This window comes from Heterodontus francisci, chromosome 43, assembly GCF_036365525.1.
Source record: "Heterodontus francisci isolate sHetFra1 chromosome 43, sHetFra1.hap1, whole genome shotgun sequence".
NCBI lineage: Eukaryota > Metazoa > Chordata > Chondrichthyes > Heterodontiformes > Heterodontidae > Heterodontus > Heterodontus francisci.
The window spans coordinates 21,195,213-21,216,366 of NC_090413.1; the positions used below are offsets into that span (position 1 = coordinate 21,195,213).

The following is a 21,154-nucleotide window of genomic DNA, read 5'->3' on the forward strand; positions in this document are numbered from 1 at the left end:
AATAAGCTCCCCCTTTCCTCTAAATCCCCCACTCCCCCAAACTTCCTTTTCCCCATAAACTCCCATTCTCTCTAATCCTCATTCCCCTAAATAAACTCCTCCTTTCCTCTAAATCCCCTTCTCACCTCAAACTTCCTTTTCTCCATAAACTCCCTTTCTCTCTAATCTCCCTTCCCTTAAATAAATTCCATTTTTCCCCGAAATCCCATTTCTCCATTAACCCCTCCCTCTCCAATCCCCTCCTTTCCCCATGAATGAATGACTGCAACAGGCAGAGAACACAACTCCCAGCATGCTGTGGCGGAGTCGGCACATGCGCGCTGCGGCCGGGAGACTCTGTCCAATCAGGCGGCAGCGAATGAGCTGACGCGTCACCCGGGCAGCGGGTCAATCGGAGGAGCCGGAGTGTCGTGTGGCGCCGGAGCTGAGGCGAGGGGGGGGGCAGGATCTGCTCCATTTACTTTCTTTTTTTTATGTTTTTAAAGTTTACATCGGTCTAATTCGTATTTTTTAAGGTTCTCAAATCTTAGCTCCGTTCATCCCACATCTTTTTACCCTCTCCATCGCTTCCATTTCCCTGTGTGTGTTGGTGCAGTTTGGTGCGTCCGCCCGCCGCTGTTAACTCGGTCGCTGATTGGAGGCCTGACCCCGGTGAATTCGCTCGCTGATTGGACGCCGGTTGTTGGTGAGGGCGCTCGTGGATTGGACGCCGGCTGCTGGTGAACTCGCACGCTGATTGGATGGCGTTTGTCGTGTCGGCGCTCGCGGGCTTGGGCCTGTTACTGTTCGCGCTGAGCAGCGCAGCCGCCGTGGAGGTGAAGCGGCCCCAGGGGGTCTCCTTGTCCAGTGAGTAATCGCTGCCCCCCCCCCCCCCCCCCAATGCGTTAATGCAACAAGTATTTTTTTTGGAGAGGTTGCAATGAGGGAGGTGCAGTGGTGTCCTACCAAGTTTTGGCAACTGCAACACGTCTGAGATGCAATAAAATATTCGAATGCAATAATGCATTGGTGGGCGACCTTACATTACTATCAGTTTTAGCAACGCATTTCTGAGATACAATGCAAATAATGCAGTAAAGTAGTATTAGAATGCAACATTATAGTGGAGTAGGGCATTGTATTGCTACCACTTTTAGCAACTATGCTCTGCATGTGTGACAGTGCAGAAAATACAATAAAATATTTCAATGGAAAAGTGGAGTGGCATTTGGCCCGATATTCCACCATCAGCATCCTGGGGGTTAACAGTGTCTAGAAACTGAACTGGAGCAGCCTCATAAATATAATATGGCAACAAGAGCAAGTTGGAGGCTAGGAATTCCTCTAAATCCCCCTCTCCCCCAAACTTCCTTTTCCCCATAAACTCCCAAATGATTCACCTGACTCCCTAAAGCCTGTCCACCATCTACAAGGCACAAGTCAGGAGTGTAATGGAATACTCTCCACTTTCCTTGATGAGTGCAGCTCCAACAACACTCAAGAAACTCGATGCCATCCAGAACAAAGCAGCCCGCTTGATTGGCACCCCACCCACCACATTAAACATTCACTCCCTCCACCACTGATGCACAGTGGCAGCAGTGTGCACCATCTACAAGATGCACTGCAGCAACTCCCCAAGGCTCCTTAGACAGCACCTTCCAAACCTGTGACCTCTACCATCTAGAATGACAAGGGCAGCAGATGCATGGCAACACTGCCACCTGCAAGTTCCCCTACAAGCCACACACCATCCTGACTTGGAACTATATCGCCGTTCCTGCACTGTCACTGAGTCAAAATATGGACTCCCTTTCTAACAGCACTGTGGGTGTACCTACCCCACATGGACTGCAGCAGTTCAAGAAGGCAGCTCACCACCAGCTTTACAAGGGCAATTAGGGACCAGCAACAAATGCTGGCCTAGCCAGTAATGTTCACATTCCCAAGAGCGAATTTTAAAAAAAACTCTGGAAATCTCTCTCTTGTTAAAGTCTAAAAATGTATGATGTGGAATGAAATGTACCAACGCTAATTTACAATGTTCCCCCCCTGCAATATAACTGCCATAAGACAATAGAGGTTATCGTACTGCACGAGCAACCTTCAGGTCATTAGTTGAAATCCAATGGTGGTGAACTATGAAACTGAATAGAAGGGGTTAAAAGTAACCATTGAAAATGTTCCTGGATTCTCCTTAAAAAGTCACGTGATCACTAATGCCCTGCCACCCCTATCTGGTCTGCTTTACAGCAAGTACCCTCTGAAATAGCATAACACTCAGTCGTAACAGCAATCATGAGACAGCAGCCCACACAAGGACATGATAAATGTCGTCTTGGCGCCATTGTTCCCATCCCAAGAACATTAAGAAAACAAAACTAATCGTTCTTTTTAAAAATAAACTATTTTAGGAGTTTAAAATCTGCTCTATCCAATGCCCAGGGTGACTGGTGACCAAATAAACTTCATAACGAGGAATGGGATGCGATGTACATTAAGCATGGGGAATGAGAACCAAGGGAACGAAGGCACTGTTGAAGCTGAGGGCTTCCAAAGGCAGGAAGGAGCTGGCAGAATGAAGGGACTTGGTTAGAGTTCCAGAGAGCCAGCGCTTGGTTGCTGAACAAGGAACTGCTAATGTTGGAAAGGCTGGGTTGTCTTAATGTATCCTACTTTGAAAAAAAAGGAATGGGATAAATTGAATAAGAAAGGCAATCTGCCCCAACATCCTGCTGCTTGCATCGAGCATGTAGAGCCTCCCTTATCGTAGGGAGCCCCCACAGTTTATTCAATTCAGGGAAATCTGGAGCACTGTCAGTCGCTTAAATGAATTTGTAATAGATTTGGTTCTGTTAGAATCTAAGTCGGGTTTCTAATCTGTCCTGGATTAGATCTGGCTGTTTTGAATGGGGTTCTGAAATGTTAACTAGATATTGGTGGTCTTGTTTTTGTATGGCAGCTGTGGCTCAGTTGGTAGCACCCTCGCCTCTCTGTCAGTAGGTTGTGGGTTCAATTCCCACTCTGGACACTTGAGCACAAAAATCAAGGCTGACACTTCAGTGCAGTACTGAGGGAGCACTGCACTGTTGCACATGTCACCTTTTGAATAAGATGTTAAACCAAGGCGCCGTCTGCCCTCTCAGGTGAAGGTAAAAGATCCCATGACATTATTTTGAAGAAGAGCAGGGGAGTTCTGTCCGGTGTCCTGGCCAGAAATGACCCCTCAGTCAACATCGTAAAAAGACAGGTTATCTGGTCATTATCATATTGCTGTTTGTGGGATCTTGCTGTGCGCAAATTGGCTGTCGCACGTCCTACGTTGCAACAGTGACGACACTTCAAAAGGTACTTCGTCAGCTGTAAAGTGCCTCGGAATGTTCTGAGGCTGTGGAAGGTGCTATAGAAATATGAGCCCTTCTTCAAAAGTTCTTTCTGCTTCATTCTGGCTTGTGTGCTGGCAGCATTCGTCTTAAGATGTACAATTAATTTCCAGCGTTAATTCAATTCAAGCCAAGATCTCGCCCAATGCTTCATCCATGCCCATTCCTTAATTCGGCTTGGGACTTGGTAAAAGGTGCTAATGCTGGAGTTTTCCAATGAAGGGACAAATGTGTAACTCATCAAAGGAGTAGTTGGTAATGTCAGCAAGCATTGTTCAAGGAAAAGTGAAATGGACAACTTGGAGTTGATCGGAGCTGGTTTGTAAAGGCCCACACAGCCCAGCCTTGGCTCAGCAGTAGCACTCTCAATTCCCGCTGCAGACATTTGAGCACATAATCCAGGCTGACGCTGCAGTGGAGTGCCATTAAACCAAAGTCCCGCATGCCTGCTCGGATGGATGCAACAAACCCCTTTGAAGAAGAGCAGGCGAGTTCTCCCGGTGTCCTGGCCAATATTTATCTCTCAACCAATATCACTAAGAACAATCTATCTGGTCACAGACCTGAAACGTTAACTCTGTTTCTGTCTCATCAGATGCTGCCGGACCTGCTGAGTTTTTATTATTTGGTCAATATCTCCTGGCTGTTTTTGCGGCCGTACAATGTGTTAATTGGCTAATCTGTTTTCTTTCATTATAACAGTGACTGCACTTCAGAAGTACAGTGCTCGCCACTTAACACTTTCCTTGCTTATAGGTAGCAGTCTCTATTGGGCAAATGGCACTAACCATCTGCCAGTACAAAGGAATCATTACAGTGGTGCTGCTTATTAAACTTGTTGGTTATTTCAGATAGTTCAATAGGTTTGCATCCTGTTAATCCACTGTATTTACCAATTGATGCATGGGAGTACTAATGGAGTGCATCGCCTTTAAATACTGCAGTTGTGAAATTGATCCTTTGTCTCTGTGATTGGATTCCAGCGAGGATGAAGCAAGTTCCAACAAGACTTCATCAAAGGCATGAAAATAGATTTAGGAAGGGAAGAAGCCTAAGTTGCATTTAAGGGGAAGCTAGTTAAGTACACGAAGGAGAACGGAATAGAATATGTTGATCGAGTGAGGAGAAGACTTGTGTGGAGCATAAACACTGTCCGTAGATCAGTTGGGCCAAATGGCCTGATTGTGTTGTAAATTCTACGTAACAGTTCAAACGAGCTGAGTTAAAATCAAAAATCTGTGTGTTTTTTTTTTTATCAGCAACCCATCCTTTTACTTACAGATCGACACTTCTATGATGAGACCAAACCATTTACGTGTTTGGATGGCTCCAAAACCATTCCATTCGACGAGGTGAATGATGACTACTGTGATTGCAAGGATGGCTCAGATGAACCAGGTTAGAACCGTAGAGCTTTTGGAAGCTTTCAAAAATGTTCTTAATTCATTATAGAGGTAGCGTCGCCATTTTTAAACAGCCTGTCTTTTGGAAACAACCGCTGGTAATGAGTAAGCAGCAAGTGTTATCTGTAGAGAAAGAAACATAGGGTTAATGTTTCAGGACATGGCTGAAACGTTAAACCTGCGTTTCTCTTTTGGCAGCTGTGGTCTGACCTGTTGACTTGTTTCTGTCATTTCCTGCTCTTTGTTCAAACTTCTATTCCAGTGTCTGCAGCGTTTGGCTTTCTGTTGTAGGTCAGTTTCTTTTTTGTGTCGTTTAGTTTAGTTTAGTTTAGAGATACAGCACTGAAACAGGCCCTTCGGCCCACCGAGTCTGTGCCGACCATCAACCACCCATTTATACTAATCCTACACTAATTCCATATTCCTACCACATCCCCACCTGTCCCTATATTTCCCTACCACCTACCTATACTAGTGACAATTTATATTGGCCAATTTACCTATCAACCTGCAAGTCTTTGGCATGTGGGAGGAAACCGGAGCACCCGGAGGAAACCCACGCAGACACAGGGAGGACTTGCAAACTCCACACAGGCAGTACCCAGAATTGAACCCGGGTCGCTGGAGCTGTGAGGCTGCGGTGCTAACCACTGCGCCACTGTGCCGCACTGTGTCTGTGTGGGTTTTCTCCGGGTGCTCCGGTTTCCTCCCACATGCCAAAGACTTGCAGATTGGTAGGTAAATTGGCCATTATAAATTGTCACTAGTATAGGTAGGTGGTAGGGAAATATAAGGACAGGTGGGGATGTTTGGTAGGAATATGGGATTAGTGTAGGATTAGTATAAATGGGTGGTTGATGTTCGGCACAGACTCGGTGGGCCGAAGGGCCTGTTTCAGTGCTGTATCTCTAATCTAATCTAACCTAATCTAAAACAAGACCAAGTTGAAAATCAGAAGGTTAATTTTTCTGCATTACTGATAGAGGGGTTTCATTTCTTGTCTTAGCTTCTAGGTTAATGAAGTTGTTTCTACTTGCTGTGCTTGCTATTTTGATATAGTCATTAACCTGTTTAAAATGGGGCACAATGGAATTTTTCACATGTGCTAACCAGTGCACTATCAGAGGAAATGTAACTGCACGGATTTTTGTTAGTGAGTTGCACCGCATTGGCTTTTTGCCGAAGGTACAATTGGTTACAAGTGGTGTGCACTCCTGTTCTGTATGCAGTTGAAGTGTTCTAATATTACCAGTTGACGTAGGTTATAAAATGCCCCTATTTTGCAAAACGAAATTCGGACTGCCCATGTGAAAGAAAATTTACGTTCACCAGGTAAAGAAAAAGAAATATTGAGCTGCCTTTTTTTAAAGGAGGGTGAAGTGATTGACATCACTAACAATTTGGGCAACTTATCACTCAAACTGCTTTTATTTAACTTCCGTGGGGGTTAATGTCCTTTTATGTAAAAATTTCAGTTCTCAGTTGTGCCTTACCTGTTAATGTTGTATTGAATTATTCGCTTTGATCGTAATTTGTTTTAACTCAACTTAAATCGCCATATTTTCCTTCCAGGAATTTGAAAGCATTTAAACCTGCTTTTGCGTGAAAATTGGTGTAGATTTATTTTTGGCCGACTTTAAAAGACTGCGCTTACTTTCAAGCACAAATTTAATTTCCCTCTCAAATTTGCAGTTATATCAATTTTTTAAACTTGCTTATGCCACACAGTGCTGGTGCTAGGTTGGCGAAAGTGACAGAGATGTGAGTGATCTTAATCTGTCTGGTCTTTTGCCTGGACTGCCTGTGTAGTGAGGTTGAGTTTGAAGTGCTCGGATTGCACAGCTGCAGTGTCATTCATGAGGAGTGGAACTATATATTTTTGGTGGAATGTTGATAAGATTGAGATTCTAGTGATTTGATCACTGGTGCTGGAAAATCAGTACAGATGATTGAATCAACTACCTGTACTTCTGCTGCCACCTGGGTATCAGCAGTACTAATTTCAGAAGCAGGAGAAATGCCAGTTGTTTGTCATTTGAATTATCTAGTAGCAAGTATTGCGATTTGAATTAAATTTTAGTTCAAATGACGTATGTTCCAGTTGAGACATAAACTACAAACATATATCTGTAAGTTAGTAACAACATCACACTAAATAACACCCCACTGGAAGTGGTTAGTAAATTCTGCTACCTTGGGTCCATGGTGACACAGTCTGTCCCTTGATGCAGAGCTTGATACAAGCAGCTACCACCTTTGGCTGACTTGTGAAACACTTGTGGGATAACACTAAGCTGACCCTTAGGACCAAACTGATGGTTTATAAGGCCTGTGTTCTCAGCACCTTGCTGTATGGCTGTGAAACATGGGCGACTTACAGCTACCAGGAAAAGAAGCTCAATAATTTTCATCTTCGCTGTCTGCACAGCATAATGGGTATATCCTGGCAGGACAAGATCAGAAACGTGACCGCCCTGTCAAAGGCAGAGCTCCCAAGTGCGTTGGCACTAATCAAACAGGCAGCTTCGGTGGATCAGACACGTCCGCAGGGTGGAAGATGGTAGCATACCCAAGGACTTTGTGTATGGTGAGGTAGCTGGGGCCAGATGACCAATGAGGTGTCGAAAGCTCCGCTTCAAGGATGCTTGCAAGTGTGACATGAAGGCCCTAAATGTCGACTATCGCACCTGGGAGTCACTAGCTGGCGAAAGAGGGAAATGGCGACACATCCTGTGGACTGGTGTGCACTACCACGACGACCAGTAGCTACCGCAGCTTGGCAACAGGCGCCAACGCCGCAAACGATAACTCACAGCGTCACTTGGCAGCTTCACTTGTGGCAGAACCTGCCTCTCAAGGATTGGCCTTCACAGCCCTCAGCAAAGGAGCATCAAGAGAGGACACTGCACCTGAATGGATTGTTTGCTGCGTGGCCATCATCTTTTATCGATGAAAGGAAGCCAACCTAATACTGCCATATTCTCAGATCCAGGCACTGCTATTTCTGAAAAGAGCCTTGAATCTTAAACACAAAAAACCACTTAATTTAGTGATCTTCATTTCTGTTCAAGGATTAAATCTACTTGAAGCCATTGTGTCGCTGTGGGTTGGTGCACCCTTAATGCTCCATGTTGGCATGATGGTTCAAAATTCAAGAAGTTATAGACCGTATTAACTGAAATTTTGCTCAGCATATTTCGACTCTTTTTATGCTTAGTTTGTTTCTTCAGCATTGATCCTCATCTGAAAACTTTCAGTGTAACTGTGTAAGGTAATAACTAGTAACTCAACATTCAAATGTTTCTAGTGTAGAGGAATTACAGAACTGAAAAGGTATACTGATTGCTTCTGAATGATGCAAATTAAATTTAAGAACATAAGAAATAGGAGCAGGAGTGGGCCGCTCGAGCCTGCTCCACCATTCAATACAATCGGCTGATCATCTACCTCAGTTCCCTCTCCTGCCTATTCCATGCTTCCCTTAGTATCCAAAAATCCATCGATCTTTCCAAAGGTTCACAGTGCTCTGAGTGAAGACATTTCTTCTCCGCTCAGTCCTAAATAGAGAGATTGCAGAACTCGGTAGTACAGAGGGACCTGGCTGTCCTGGTACATGAATCTCAAAAAGTTAGTCTGCAGGTCCAGCAAGTGATTAGGAAGGCAAATGAAATGTTGGCACTTATTGCAAAGGGAATCAAGTATAAAAATAAGAAAGTTCTACTGTAGTTATACAGGGTTTGGTGAGACCACAACTGAAGTATTGTGCAGAGTTTTGGTCTCCTTATTTGTAAAAGGATATCATTGCATTCGAAGCAGTTCAGAGAAGGTTCACTCGACTCATTCCGGGGATCAAGGGCTTATCTTAGGAAGAAAGGTTGAACAGGTTGGGCCTATACCCATTGGAGTTTAGAAGAATGAGAGTTGATCTTACTGAAACATATAAGATTCTGAGGGGACTTGAGAGAGTGGAGAGAGGATTTTTCCTCTTGTGGGGAGACTAGAACTAGGGGACAAAGTTTAAGAATAAGAGGTCTCCCTTTTAAGACAGAGGTGAGGAGAAATTTTTTCTTTGAGGGTTGATAGTCTGTGGAATTCTCTTCCCCAGGAAGCACTGGAAGCTGGGTCGTTGAATTTATTCAAGACTGAGTTAGGTAGATTTTTGATAGACAAGGGAGTCGAGGGTTATGGGAAGTAGACAGGAAAGTGGAGTTGAGACCACAACCAGATCAGCCATGATCTTATCGAATGGCGGAGCAGGCTCGAAGGGCAAACTGGCCTACTCCTAAGTCCTATCTTCCTCAGTGACTGATCTCTTATTGTGAGACTGTAACCCCTAGTTCTACACTCCCTAGCCAGGGGAAAACATCCTCTCAGCAGCTACCCTGTCAAACTCCTTAAGAATTTTATGTTTCAATTAAATCGCCTCTTGTTCATCTAAATTCTAGAGAATATAAGCCTAGTCTTCTTAATCCGCACTCATGGGACAAGGCCCAGGAACCAGTCTAGACAATCTTTGTCAGATTTCCATGTGGCAAAATACATGTCAGGAGGAAGGCATCCTCTTGTGATTCTTTACATCAGAATCCTCGACACCTGGCTGATGGAGTAGGTTAGCACAGTGTCCTGCATAATCTCTCTTTAATTCCTGGTTGCATCTCAATTTACTGTAGCATCAAACTGTGAATGCACCTCGTCTCCTCAGTGTGTCTCATGGGTGATTTTTGCAATCGAAATAACAAGATAAGTCACATTTTTCTGATTAGCTGCCAGTGGCTATTGCTTTCTTCCTAAGTTTACTATATATCCTGACAAATAACATTTATATAACATAAATTTATATCAATATAAGAATTTAGAAAACAAATACAGAACTTACCAATACAGTTTGCTGTTCCATCTTTCATAGAATCATTGAATGTTTACAGCACAGAAAGAGGCCCTTTGGCCCATCCTGTCTGTGCTGGCTGAAAAATGAGCCACCCAGCCTAATGCCACTTTCCAGCATTTGGTCCGTAGCCCTGCAAGGTTACGACTCTTGGAGGTGTATATCCAGACACCTTTTAAATGAGTTGAGGGTTTCTGCCTCTACTACCCTTACAGGCAGAGTGTTCCAGACCCCTCCCACCCTCTGGGTGAAAAAACCTTTCCTCATCTCCCCTCTAATCTTTCTACCAGTCTCTTTAAATCTATGCTGCCTCATCACTGACCTCTCTGCTAAGGTAAATAGGCCATTTCCATCCACTCTATCTAGGCCCCTCACAATTTTGTACATCTCAATCAACATATGCATTAGGAACAGAAGGCCATTCGGCCCCTCGAGCCTGCTCTGTTATTCAATAAGATCATAGCTGATCTGTTTGTCTCGAATTCCACACTTTCACCTACCCCAGATAACCTTAAATTCTGGTTAGGCAACGGAATTGATGTCCCCGCCTCCACCAATCAGATCTCCTCTCAGCCACCTCTGTTCCAGGAGAACAACCCCAGCCTATCCAATCTTTCCAGTCCTGGCAAAGTCTTTCTGCCCATTTATCAGGTTTTGCCTCCACAGGCCTCTTTTTCTCAGCACCCACATGCTAGACTTTCAGCACCATTCCTGGAGCCTCTAGTTTTCTCTTCTTTCATTGCCATGCTAACATAATGTTGCTGTTACAGTCTCTCAAATGTGAGCTTTCTCCCCTCCTGACTTTATGGTCCATGTAACCTTTAATTCTCTGTACATGTGCATCTCTGCTACCACCAATCCTTTGCCTCCATTATTGGGAATTAAAGACCTGCTACCTGACCTGGACCCGACGACGTGTCAGATTCGGGTCAGGTCGCTCTTCCGGGTCCGGCTTTTAGGCTCGGATCGGGGACACACAGCAAGAAGTGTTAAAAGTAAAAAACCTACCTGAGCTGGGAATCCGGCACGTCAGAGAGGGAAACTCTGAGTCTGCGCAGTGAGTGTTTCTATGATGTCATCACGCTCATGCTGCAGCTTCCTGCAGATCCGGAGCTGGAAGGTAGGTAAAGGGAACATTCCGGTGGTCGGGTCGAGCGCAGCAAGAAAAAATGGAGGGACTCGGGCCGGGTTGGGCTCAGGTCTGATGTGGTTCTGTTGGGTTCGGGTCGGGTTTTTTTCTCGTGACCTGAACAGGCCTTTGTTGGGAATATCGTCATGAGCAATGCCACAGGAGGTAAGTTAATTTAATGTCTCATCCAAATCTGAAGCCCTGTTTGCATAAGATCCCATAGCACTATTTGAATAAGAGCAAGGGAGTTCTGTCTGATGTCCTGTCCAATATTTATGCCACAGCCAACATTACTAAAAACAGTATCACTGTTTGTGAGACCTTGCTGCACAGGTTAGCTGCTGTGTTTCCTACACTACAACGGTGACTGCACTTCAGAAGTATCTACTTGGTTGTTAAGCGCTATATAAATGCAAATCTTTCTTTCTAACTGCACCAACCTCCTCCTGCCCGATATCTCAGCTCGTACTTCATTCAGATTGTGTTTTGCTTCAGAGTTGTATTTAAAAAAAATCAGAATCTGAGGATGCTGTGGAAGGTAAATAAGACTGAAAGGACGTTGTAGAGATAGAGTGCAGCAAGGCTGTGAAGAAATTTGGTAGGAATGAGTAGTTTAATATCTTGTTGGCAGGGGGCGAGTGTAGGCCAATGATGAACAAATGGAACAGAGTGCAGAACAGGTCAAGTTTTGGACAAGTGGGAGTTTGTGAAGAATGGGTGTACATTGGAATAATCGATTCTAGAGGTAACAATGAATGGTAAGGGTTTCATTGGCAGCTGGATGACAGTGTTGCACAGGTGGAAATAGATTGTGTTGGTGATATTAGGATATGGGGTTAAAACTCAATTCAGTATCAAATAGAAATCCAAGGATTCGTACAGTTTGTTTCAGTCTGAGTGAGAGGCTGAGAAGAACGCTGAAATCAGTGCTTGGTGAAAGATGTTGTGGAGTCCCCCAGGGCTCAGTATTGGGACCATTGCTTTTCCTGTTTATAAATGATCTGGACTTTGGTATGGCCTCATTTTGTGCTGAAAGATTCTGTTTTCCCTGGAGCGAAGGAGGCTGAGAGGGGACATGATAGAGTTATATAAAATTATGAGAGGCATAGATAGGGTAGATAGCCAGAGTCTGTTTCCCATGGTAGGGGTGACTAAAACTAGAGAGCATAGATTAAGGTGAGAGGGAGGAGGTTTAAAGGGGATCAAAGGGGTAAATTTTTCACACAAAGAATAGTGGGTGTCTGGAATGAGCTGCCCGAGGAGGTGGTGGAGACAGGAACAGTAGCAACATTTAAGAGGCATCTGGACAGGTACTTGAATGAGCAAGGCATAGAGGGATATGGAATTAATGCAGGCAGGTGGGATTAGCATAGATAGGCATTATGGTCGGCATGGACGCAGTGGGCCGAAGGGCCTGTTTTTATGCTGTACGACTCTGAGCACCAGACTTGGTAACATTGTTCTAAAAAAAAACTAATTTTTAAAAGTTTAAGATGGAGTCAGAGAAGACAGATGACCTCACATCAACTCTGATTAAAGGCAAGACAGAAATCTTGGTTACCAGGACAACAGAGAACACAGATCAGATACTTTTTTTTTGAAGAAACTGAGACTGCAGGGGTAAAAGATCTGAAGAACAATGGGTTTCACCCTCCCAGACTTTTGGATCGTAAACAAGGAATCAGTGATTCTGAGAATGCAAATGTGCATGGGAGCTGCGAACACCTGGAAATGATGGAAAGCCTGGGAGGCTCTGCTGAAACCAGACTTGTGGACTTTGTATATTGGAAATGGACAATGGGCTATGGACTTTTGAGTCCAGACAAATTTAACATTTTCTGAAGGCAGACAGGGTGTAAAAAAGACCAGTGTGGAAGCCCGAAGGTGGTGGAGGGGGGAAGAGAGAGAGAGAGGGGAACGCCTCTCAGAGAAGACTGAAGCAGTGAAGGGCTGTGAAGACTTGAACCTGATTTGAAAGTTGAGGTTTGCGGAGAAGTAAAAGACCAAGAGGATCACCAGGGATTGCCTTATTCACAGACGTCCAGAACAAAAGTGCTCAGAGAAATGAACGAAGAGGACATTGACCTTGAGAAAGGTCTGGGAGATTCAACCCATTGCAGCTGGGAGGAACTTGGCCCTTTTAACCGCAAAGATTTCATCATCAAGGAGGACTGTGTAATGTATAAGTGTCGTGTGAGATTTTCATGTGTTCTAATAAGTAAAGGAAATATCTTTCTTTGTAAATTGGGGGTATCAGCTACTTACAATGTACTATTTAGTTAATGGGGATTTCTTTTAGTTTACTTGTTATACATGTCTTAAAACGTGAAATTTTGTGTAATTCTTTAAATTGGTCGGGGGGGGGCGGGGCTCGAATCTTGTGTTAATGGTCTCACTGAGATTGTAATAGCTTCAGCCAGCCATTACTCCCCCACCACCCATACTCTTGAATTCCCTTTTGGAATCTGTTTGCCTTGCAACATCTGCATTCACCTTCAAAAAAACCCCAAAACAAATCTGTTTGGTCATGCCGTCAGTCACCCCCACTAACTGTGTGGCCAGCTCCTGCTGAGGCACTCATTTCTCCTTTTGTACAGCACGTGCCAAGGTTTGCTATGCTGTGTAAGTGAAAGTTGTTGCAATGTCTGACCTGGATTTCTTTTTTTGCTAGGAACATCTGCCTGCCCAAATGGTAGCTTCCACTGCACGAACGCTGGGCACAGACCTCGGTACATTCAGTCTTCCCGTGTGAATGATGGCATTTGTGGTAAGAGCTCTTCTACAATGGTAGTAAAATACGATTGGCTGCAACTTGATCTCTGAAGAAATGGCCAAGCCTGCCATATATGGGAATAAATTTTGCCTCTCTGCTTTTAATTTTTCCTAATGGGTTTTGGTATAGCTGTAAAATAATACAGGATATTTGCCTATTAATCACAATGCTCTTTTCAAGTTTGGCTGTCCCTTCATTGTAACTTCTGTCACGCTATGTCCAGCTGCTAGGGCCGCCTGCCTCATTCCAGAAAATTAGCCAGTCTGGGAAGAATCTGTTCATTTATCCGTTCTGACCAGACAAATGTTTGCAAGTTTGGCCTCCTTTTTAGACTACCATCAAAAAATTTGTGAGCTGGACACCTTGGGATGAACCACATACAGGGATACAGTATTGCTGGGGAGGAATTCTAGATTTAATTGGACATCGATTCTTGTGATCCAAATGTGCCCTTGAACATAGTATGGCCAGTGATGATGATTCATCACTGCGTTTCCTGCATTACAACAGTGACTAGGCTTCAGAAAGAAAAGTACTTCATTGGCTGTAAGGCGCTCTGAGATGTCCAGTGGTCATAAAAGGTGCTATATAAATGCAAGTATTTATTTTCCTTTTTAATAAAGGCACTTGACATGTATATTTTCAGCCGAGCCTACTTGGGTATTGAGATCACGATTTTTGCTCGCTATGGAGGAATCTTTGAATCTTGCCTGTTTCTACATTTTAAAAACAAATCTGTTATTGAAGCTCACATTACCAATGCCAGATGTTTTTTTATTGTCGCAGCTGTTACCATTTGACTATTATTAATTTTCATGCTTTTCCACATTGCTATTACGGTTTGTGTCCTCTCCGCTTGGTGTATAAGGAGCTGCAGGTTTTTTAAATTGCCCTTGTTTCTATCTGAACTACACATGGCTGTTTCTGTCTAACTAAAATAGCGTATGGGTATGTTGCAAGGCTGACGTTAGCCACGTGGTTTTGGTAATTATAAAACTGCTGTGTTACCACAGTATATAAACCTCATCAAACCCCTCAATTGCAATTCAACACTGTATTCTGGTGCCGATATATATATAAAGCAATAATGAGGACGATAGTCGAGTTATGCCAATTTCCAGACTTGCAATTAACATCCTTTTCAATGACTTGACTATTTTTACCAAGTATATGCCTCTGCCAAGTTATTTTATTTAAAAATCAGAATAAATGTTCCTTTGGCATTAGAATTTGATTTAATGCTGTGACTTTCCTCCATCCTTGGAGCAATATAACAATATTGCCATTTGATTTAATTTCCAAAATAATTTAAGTACCAAAATAAGACCGATGTAAGTTAAGTTGATATATATAAATGGTATACCAGTGTTCTGTTAATAGCAGGTTAATTATGTTGTTAAGGATACACAGGTGAAGGGCATTATTTAATTAAGGACTTTGAGGGGATATAAAGAGTGTCTGCTGGGACACGGGGGAATAAGCAGGAGGCAGAGCTCTGTAGTGCTGCATTCTGTGAAGAAACTATCAAGGAAAGGATCTGTGTCTAGCTTCATTCTTCACCGTTTGTCTTGGATCCGTATAACGTGCTACTTGTGCGACACCCTTAATACATTGTAAACTGTTTCCACTACTAGCACCACCACGCATGTTTCACTCCAGATAATGCTGTTCAGAATAGCCTGACAAAGACACAACTCCGGTTCTGGAGGATAAAATCTAGACCAGCCATTAGTCTTCGTCGAAATACTAGTACTTCTGTGACACGGGATGCTTTGTTTCATTCCTGCATTGTGCTAGTTGTGATGATTTTTCTCAGCAAAATAAATCTGCATAGCATTTTATAAAGTGGTTCAAGTTGGGTTGTTATCTATAATTCCTCTGGCCTCTAGTAGATGTACCACCTGGTGTGTCACTAAGCCAGGTAGACCAGTGGATTTGCGACTTGTTTTCTGTACTGCGCAGTTAGCTAATCACTGCCAAGCCAGCAGTTGGGGCATTGCAGTAGGAATCAGTGTCCCTCGAGTGGAAAGCAGTCCCACTCCTGATTGCTTTTCAGTGCTGGTGCCTGAGCAATCTTACACCAGTCCACACATAACATTTTCAAGGAAGGAGGAGGGGAAAAAAAATTCCACATCCTACATGTGAGATTCCAATTTTCTGGTTGTGATTTTAGCAACGTACAGTATCAAGATCTTTAGTATTGTACAATGGATATCATACTGGTTAGATGCCCGAAAGGTAAAATTAATAACTCGCATTTTCTTCTAATAGAGGGGAACTGTAGACCGGAGAATTGTACTAATGAAATGCACAGTTACAGTAGTGCCAAGCTGAGGTATCAGCTGCAGAAACTGAGTGTAGCTCCATTCAGGCTGTCGGTAGGGTTGAGTGATAACAGGATGATGTCCGCTATAATATTGAAAAAAGCTAAACGCTGTAGCAGCTCAGCTGGACTGTGACAAATTACCCCTTTTTAATATGGAGATAACTAATTTATTAATGTTGTTTTGGCTTCTCATTATTCAGATCTAATTTACTTGATTAAATGACCAGATGTTCATACACCTCAGTGCCAAGTCAGGTTCCCACCACTTGTTTAGATTTTATTTCTTCTTCAAGGGATATAGGAAGGTTAAGTGAGTGGGCAAAAAGGCCTGGCAAATGGAGTATAATGTGAGAAAGTGTGAAATTGTCTACTTTGGCAGGAAGAATAAAAAAGAAGCATATTGTCTAAATGGTGAGAGATTACAGAGCTGTGAGATGCAGAGGGATCTGGGTGTCCTAGTGATACGGAACACAAAAGTCTGAGTGTATCAGGCCTGTGTCCTCAGTACCTTGCTCTATGGCAGTGAGGCCTGGACAATGTATGCCAGCCAAGAGCGACGTCTCAATTCATTCCATCTTCGCTCCCTCCGGAGAATACTTGGCATCAGGTGGCAGGACCGTATCTCCAACACAGAAGTCCTCGAGGCGGCCAACATCCCCAGTATATATACCCTACTGAGTCAGCGGCGCTTGAGATGGCTTGGCCATGTGAGCCGCATGGAAGATGGCAGGATCCCCAAAGACACATTGTATAGCGAGCTCGCCACTGGTATCAGACCCACCGGCCGTCCACGTCTCCGCTTTTAAAGACGTCTGCAAACGCAACGTGAAATCCTGTGACATTGATCACAAGTCGTGGGAGTCAGTTGCCAGCGTTCACCAGAGCTGGCAGGCAGCCATAAAGACAGGGCTAAAATGTGGCGAGTCGAAGAGACTTAGTAGTTGGCAGGAAAAAAGACAGAGGCGCAAGGGGAGAGCCAACTGTGCAACAGCCCCGACAAACAAATTTCTCTGCAGCACCTGTGGAAGAGCCTGTCACTCTAGAATTGGCCTTTATAGCCACTCCAGGCGCTGCTTCACAAACCACTGACCACCTCCAGGCGCGTATCCATTGTCTCTCGAGATAAGGAGGCCCAAAGGAAAAAAAAAAGTGCATGAATCACAGAAGGTTAGTATGCAGGTTCAGCAGGTAATTAGGAAAGGTACTAGAATGTTAGTGTTTATCGCGAGGAGAATTGAATATAAAAATAGGGAGGTTATGCTTCAGCTATTCAGGGCATTGGTGAGACCACATCTGGAGTACTGTGAACAGTACTGGTCTCCTTATTTAAGGAAGGATGTAAATGCGTCGGAGGCAGTACAGAGAAGGTTTACTAGACTAATACCTGGAATGGGCGGGCTGTCTTACGAGGAAAGATTGGACAGGCTAGGCTTGTATCTGCTGGAATTTAGAAGAGCAAGAGGTGACTTGATTAAAACATATAAGATCCTGAGGGGTCTTGACAGGGTGGATGTGGAAAGGATGTTTCCCCCTTGTGGGAGAATCTAGAACTTGGGGTGACTGTTTAAAAATGTGGGGTCGCCCATTTAGGACAGAGATGAGGAGAAATGTTTTCTCTGAGGGTCATGAGTCTTTGGAATTTTCTTCCTCAAAAGACAGTGGAAGCAGAGTCTTTGTATATTTTTAAGGCAGAGGTAGATCGAATCTTCATAAGCAAGGGGGTGGAAAGTTATTGGAGGTAGACGGAAATGTGGAGTAATCAGTTCAGCCATGAACTTACTGAATGGCGGAGCAGACTCGAAGGGCCGAGTGGCCTACTCATGCTCCTAATTGGTATGTTCCCACTTGTCACCCTTCCATTTTAAACTTCATTGTTTTCCTCTGTGTTTTTTGAGTTCCCTGGCGGATGATCTCCTGGGATCCAGCTACTGGGCATTGCTCTCTGCTTCCCCATCTCAGTTCGGGAAATGGTTTCTGTCACTGCTTGTGGCATAGCCAAAGAAAAAGAGCTGCCATTAGGGTGGAGTTAATTTCTTCCAGATTTGTGCTTCAGTTTGAAGCTAGTGATTTTGCTGGTCTATGTGGCTCTGTCTTAACCAGCTCAGAGCTGAGCTGTCAGCGGAAGGGGGATTTGGGTCATACCTGATCTTATTGTGTGAACAGCCCTTTTCACAGTTGGGGAAGCTTGTTCCTCAGCTTCCGAGGCTTCAGTCTGTTTGATGCATCTTCACTCGTAACTTATGGCAGACTTGGTTTAAATCCCCAAGGTTGCTAAGCACTCCTCATCATTGTCTTGCTTAGAACATTATTCTCATTGCATAATTAGTGTTCCTTTCTTGTCACCTTCCTAGATTGCTGTGATACTACAGATGAGTACAACAGTGGTGCTATATGTGAAAATACCTGCAAGTGAGTACATTCATGCTGATCTGTCATTGTCATTAACTGCGAAAGAGATGCTTTTTACGGTGAGCTACCTGAATGCTGCATTTATAGAAACAAATGGAGGTCAACTTTGGCACAGCCTTGGACAAAAAGGCACTTACTATTGTCACGATAAATCAGCCAAAGTGTAAATTTTTGACTGATGCAAATTGGAGCCACCTCAAGATGAGATCCCTTGCTGTTCAGTCAGATTCATACCTGTATAAACTGCTGACTGATTTTCCCGTTGCCACCCTCCCCCTCTTTCCCACCCTCCCCTCCCCTCCCCTGTCCTTCCCACTAGCTGCTGCATTCCTGAACTTGTTGGCTTTTACCTGTTCTCTCCATGATATCATTGCAGCTCCTCCAAATTCTGTGCACATGATAACACGCTGGAGAGCTGTTAAATTTTGTTCTTTAAATTTAGGGATTATTTTGGGAGGTGCTTTAGATTTTGCCCTGTAACCTGTTTTTAATAGCCCAATTCAATCAAAATGTGTAAATGTGCCATTAAAGACACTGGAAGCTCTAGCAAGAACTACTTTTTCTCAGGAGTGCCACCAAGCTGCTGACCCGTCTTGTAGCACTGGCAGAGTGTCCTGGATTAAGCTCCTGGTTGCAATGAAGTCCTTGACATGAGGTAGCTTCATATGAGCGAAACCTGGTGGCCACCATGGAGGTCAAAATATTGTCAATTTAAAAACAAAACCCAAACAAGATTTTTCCAAATATATTTATTTTTTCCTGTATAAGAAGGATGGCTTTCAACAAAAGGCATGATTCCTACTCTCTTTCCCCAGCCCTTTTACCTTCCTTTTTTTTCAAATTAGCTGATTTTCTATGTTCTGTTTCATTTCCATAATGGCTGATATTAATTTGCACAGGTAATGCATTAGCATGCCCTCTGAAAAGGCTTGAATGTGAAGCCCTTCTTTGTTCTCATGCTTGTCTTTCTCTGCCTATTTTGGTCCTTCCTTTGCTGAAGGTGTTGATTCCTTGTTTGGAACACCTTGGGTACTTTGTCCTTGTGGCTAATGCTTTGTGGGTCTTGATGATGTGTTTTGGTCAGCTAACCAGCTGTGATGAGCATCACTGCTGTGCCTAATAACTTACTGAATGGGAGCCTGGCTCTCTTTCTCCACCCTGGCTCAGTGACATGTCAGTCAGTTAAGCTCCCCTATCGTTCCCTTAGTTGAGATCAACAAACTCAGTGCAGACCGGGGATTGCATATGGGGCATTCGTTGTCTGATCGGCTCTGCAAATCAATTGAAAAATGCATGGAACTATCAGCAGCGTCATGTAAAAACTGATTGTTGTGCTCCATTGACTATGGTAGCATAGTTGTTAAATTGCTGGACTAACAATTGGAGACGTGAATTTGAATCCCACCATAACAGTTTGTGAATTTAATTCAGTTAATTAAATTTTTGTTTGATGTAACTGTGTGGCTTGCTAGGCCATTTAAGGGTTATATGTAGGCCAGACCAAGTAAGGATGGCAGATTTCCTTCCCTAAAGGACATTAGTGAACCAGATGTTTTTTTTTTAACAACGATTGATGATGGTTTCATGGTCACCACTAGACTAGCTTTTTAATTCCAGATTTATTAATTGAATTCACATTCCATCTGCCGTGGTGGGATTCGAATCCATGTCACCAGAGCATTAGCCTGGGGCTCTGGGATACTAGTCTAGTGACATTACCACTATGCCACCGCCTCCCCCCCCTAAAAATCTGGTATAATAACTTAGTAACAGTAATGGTGACCGTGAAATCTCATCTGATTCGCAAGTGTCTCTTAGGGAAGAAAACATGCTGTCCTTACCCTTTCTGGCCTATATGTGACTCCAGATCCACCACAATATGGTTGACTGTTAACTGCCCTCTGAATTGGCCTAGCAAGCCACTAAAACAGCTCACCACCACCTCCTTAAGGGAAATAAATTCAGGCCTTTCCAGCGATGCTCACATCCCATGAATGAATGAATTAAAAACAAATTACAGAACCTGACACAAACTCCATGCAAATTTTAGAGAAGTTGGAAACGACTGCCGTTCGGGGACATTAACTCGGTAACTTTCCTGTAGTCCATGTCTGTCTCTGAGAATTGCGATCAATACAATTGAACTGTTGGCCTACGTGTCACAGGAGCTGAAGAAATCTTTGTGCACTCTTTCGCACAAAACAGGGAACAAGGGCGCAAAGAGAAAGAAACCTTGCAGAAAATGGCAGAAATTGCTAAAGAAGGATTCCTACTCAAACAGCAGCTCGTCGAAGAAGCGAAGAGAAGCAGGGAAGATAAACAGGTTTGCTCCTTTTACTGTGCACTAAAGCGCTATATAAGTAACTGGGGAAACCTCTGACCTGTTGTACCTTGAGATGTTGGTCTTGAAATGCTGTTTAAGTAGTTAAGTTCCAGACTAAATAACCAGCCATGAGCACAGAAAATGTCCAGTTTTCAACTGCGTAATTATTTAGAAAAGAAGGCAGCACACGTGCATGCTGGGTCTGTTTTTATATTTGGATTAATGTTACTCAGTGTGTGCTGCTTTTTTGATTCACTAGAAATATACGTAAATCATTATGACCTTTCTTGGTGTGTGTGTGTATGGCTGTGAGAATTTCATATATGTCTTTCTGTTTATAAAGAATTAAAAAGTGCTATGGTTTCCCCTCTTCCCTCCCAGCTCCAGTGTGCAGGTGAGTTGAGGAAGCTTAACTGTCGATTTACTTTTTAAAAAAAATAATTCCTTTCCCCCCCCCCCCCCACTGGTCTCCCGAGGATGGCAACTCACTGAGATAGTTTCACAGGCATTCCCAGCTCTCTGGTCCCTCATTCAACTGTCAGAG

At 43.7% G+C, this 21,154-nt stretch overlaps 1 protein-coding gene across 2 annotated transcripts in view; it reads left to right on the plus strand.

Moving 5' to 3' along the window:
• Positions 1–358: 358 nt before the first annotated feature.
• prkcsh (PRKCSH beta subunit of glucosidase II) overlaps positions 359–21,154 on the plus strand; it is a 77,685-nt gene continuing 56,889 nt past the window's right edge. Inside the window, exons 1-5 of one of the 2 annotated variants that reach the window (XM_068021127.1) lie at positions 359–846; positions 4,644–4,760; positions 13,451–13,546; positions 18,230–18,287; positions 20,493–20,610. In XM_068021127.1, coding sequence (XP_067877228.1) covers positions 741–846; positions 4,644–4,760; positions 13,451–13,546; positions 18,230–18,287; positions 20,493–20,610 — 495 coding nt within the window. In that variant the 5' untranslated portion in view covers positions 359–740. Of the gene's footprint in view, positions 847–4,643; positions 4,761–13,450; positions 13,547–18,229; positions 18,288–20,452; positions 20,611–21,154 lie in introns of those variants that run through there. The other variant, XM_068021128.1, reaches the window with a different exon arrangement.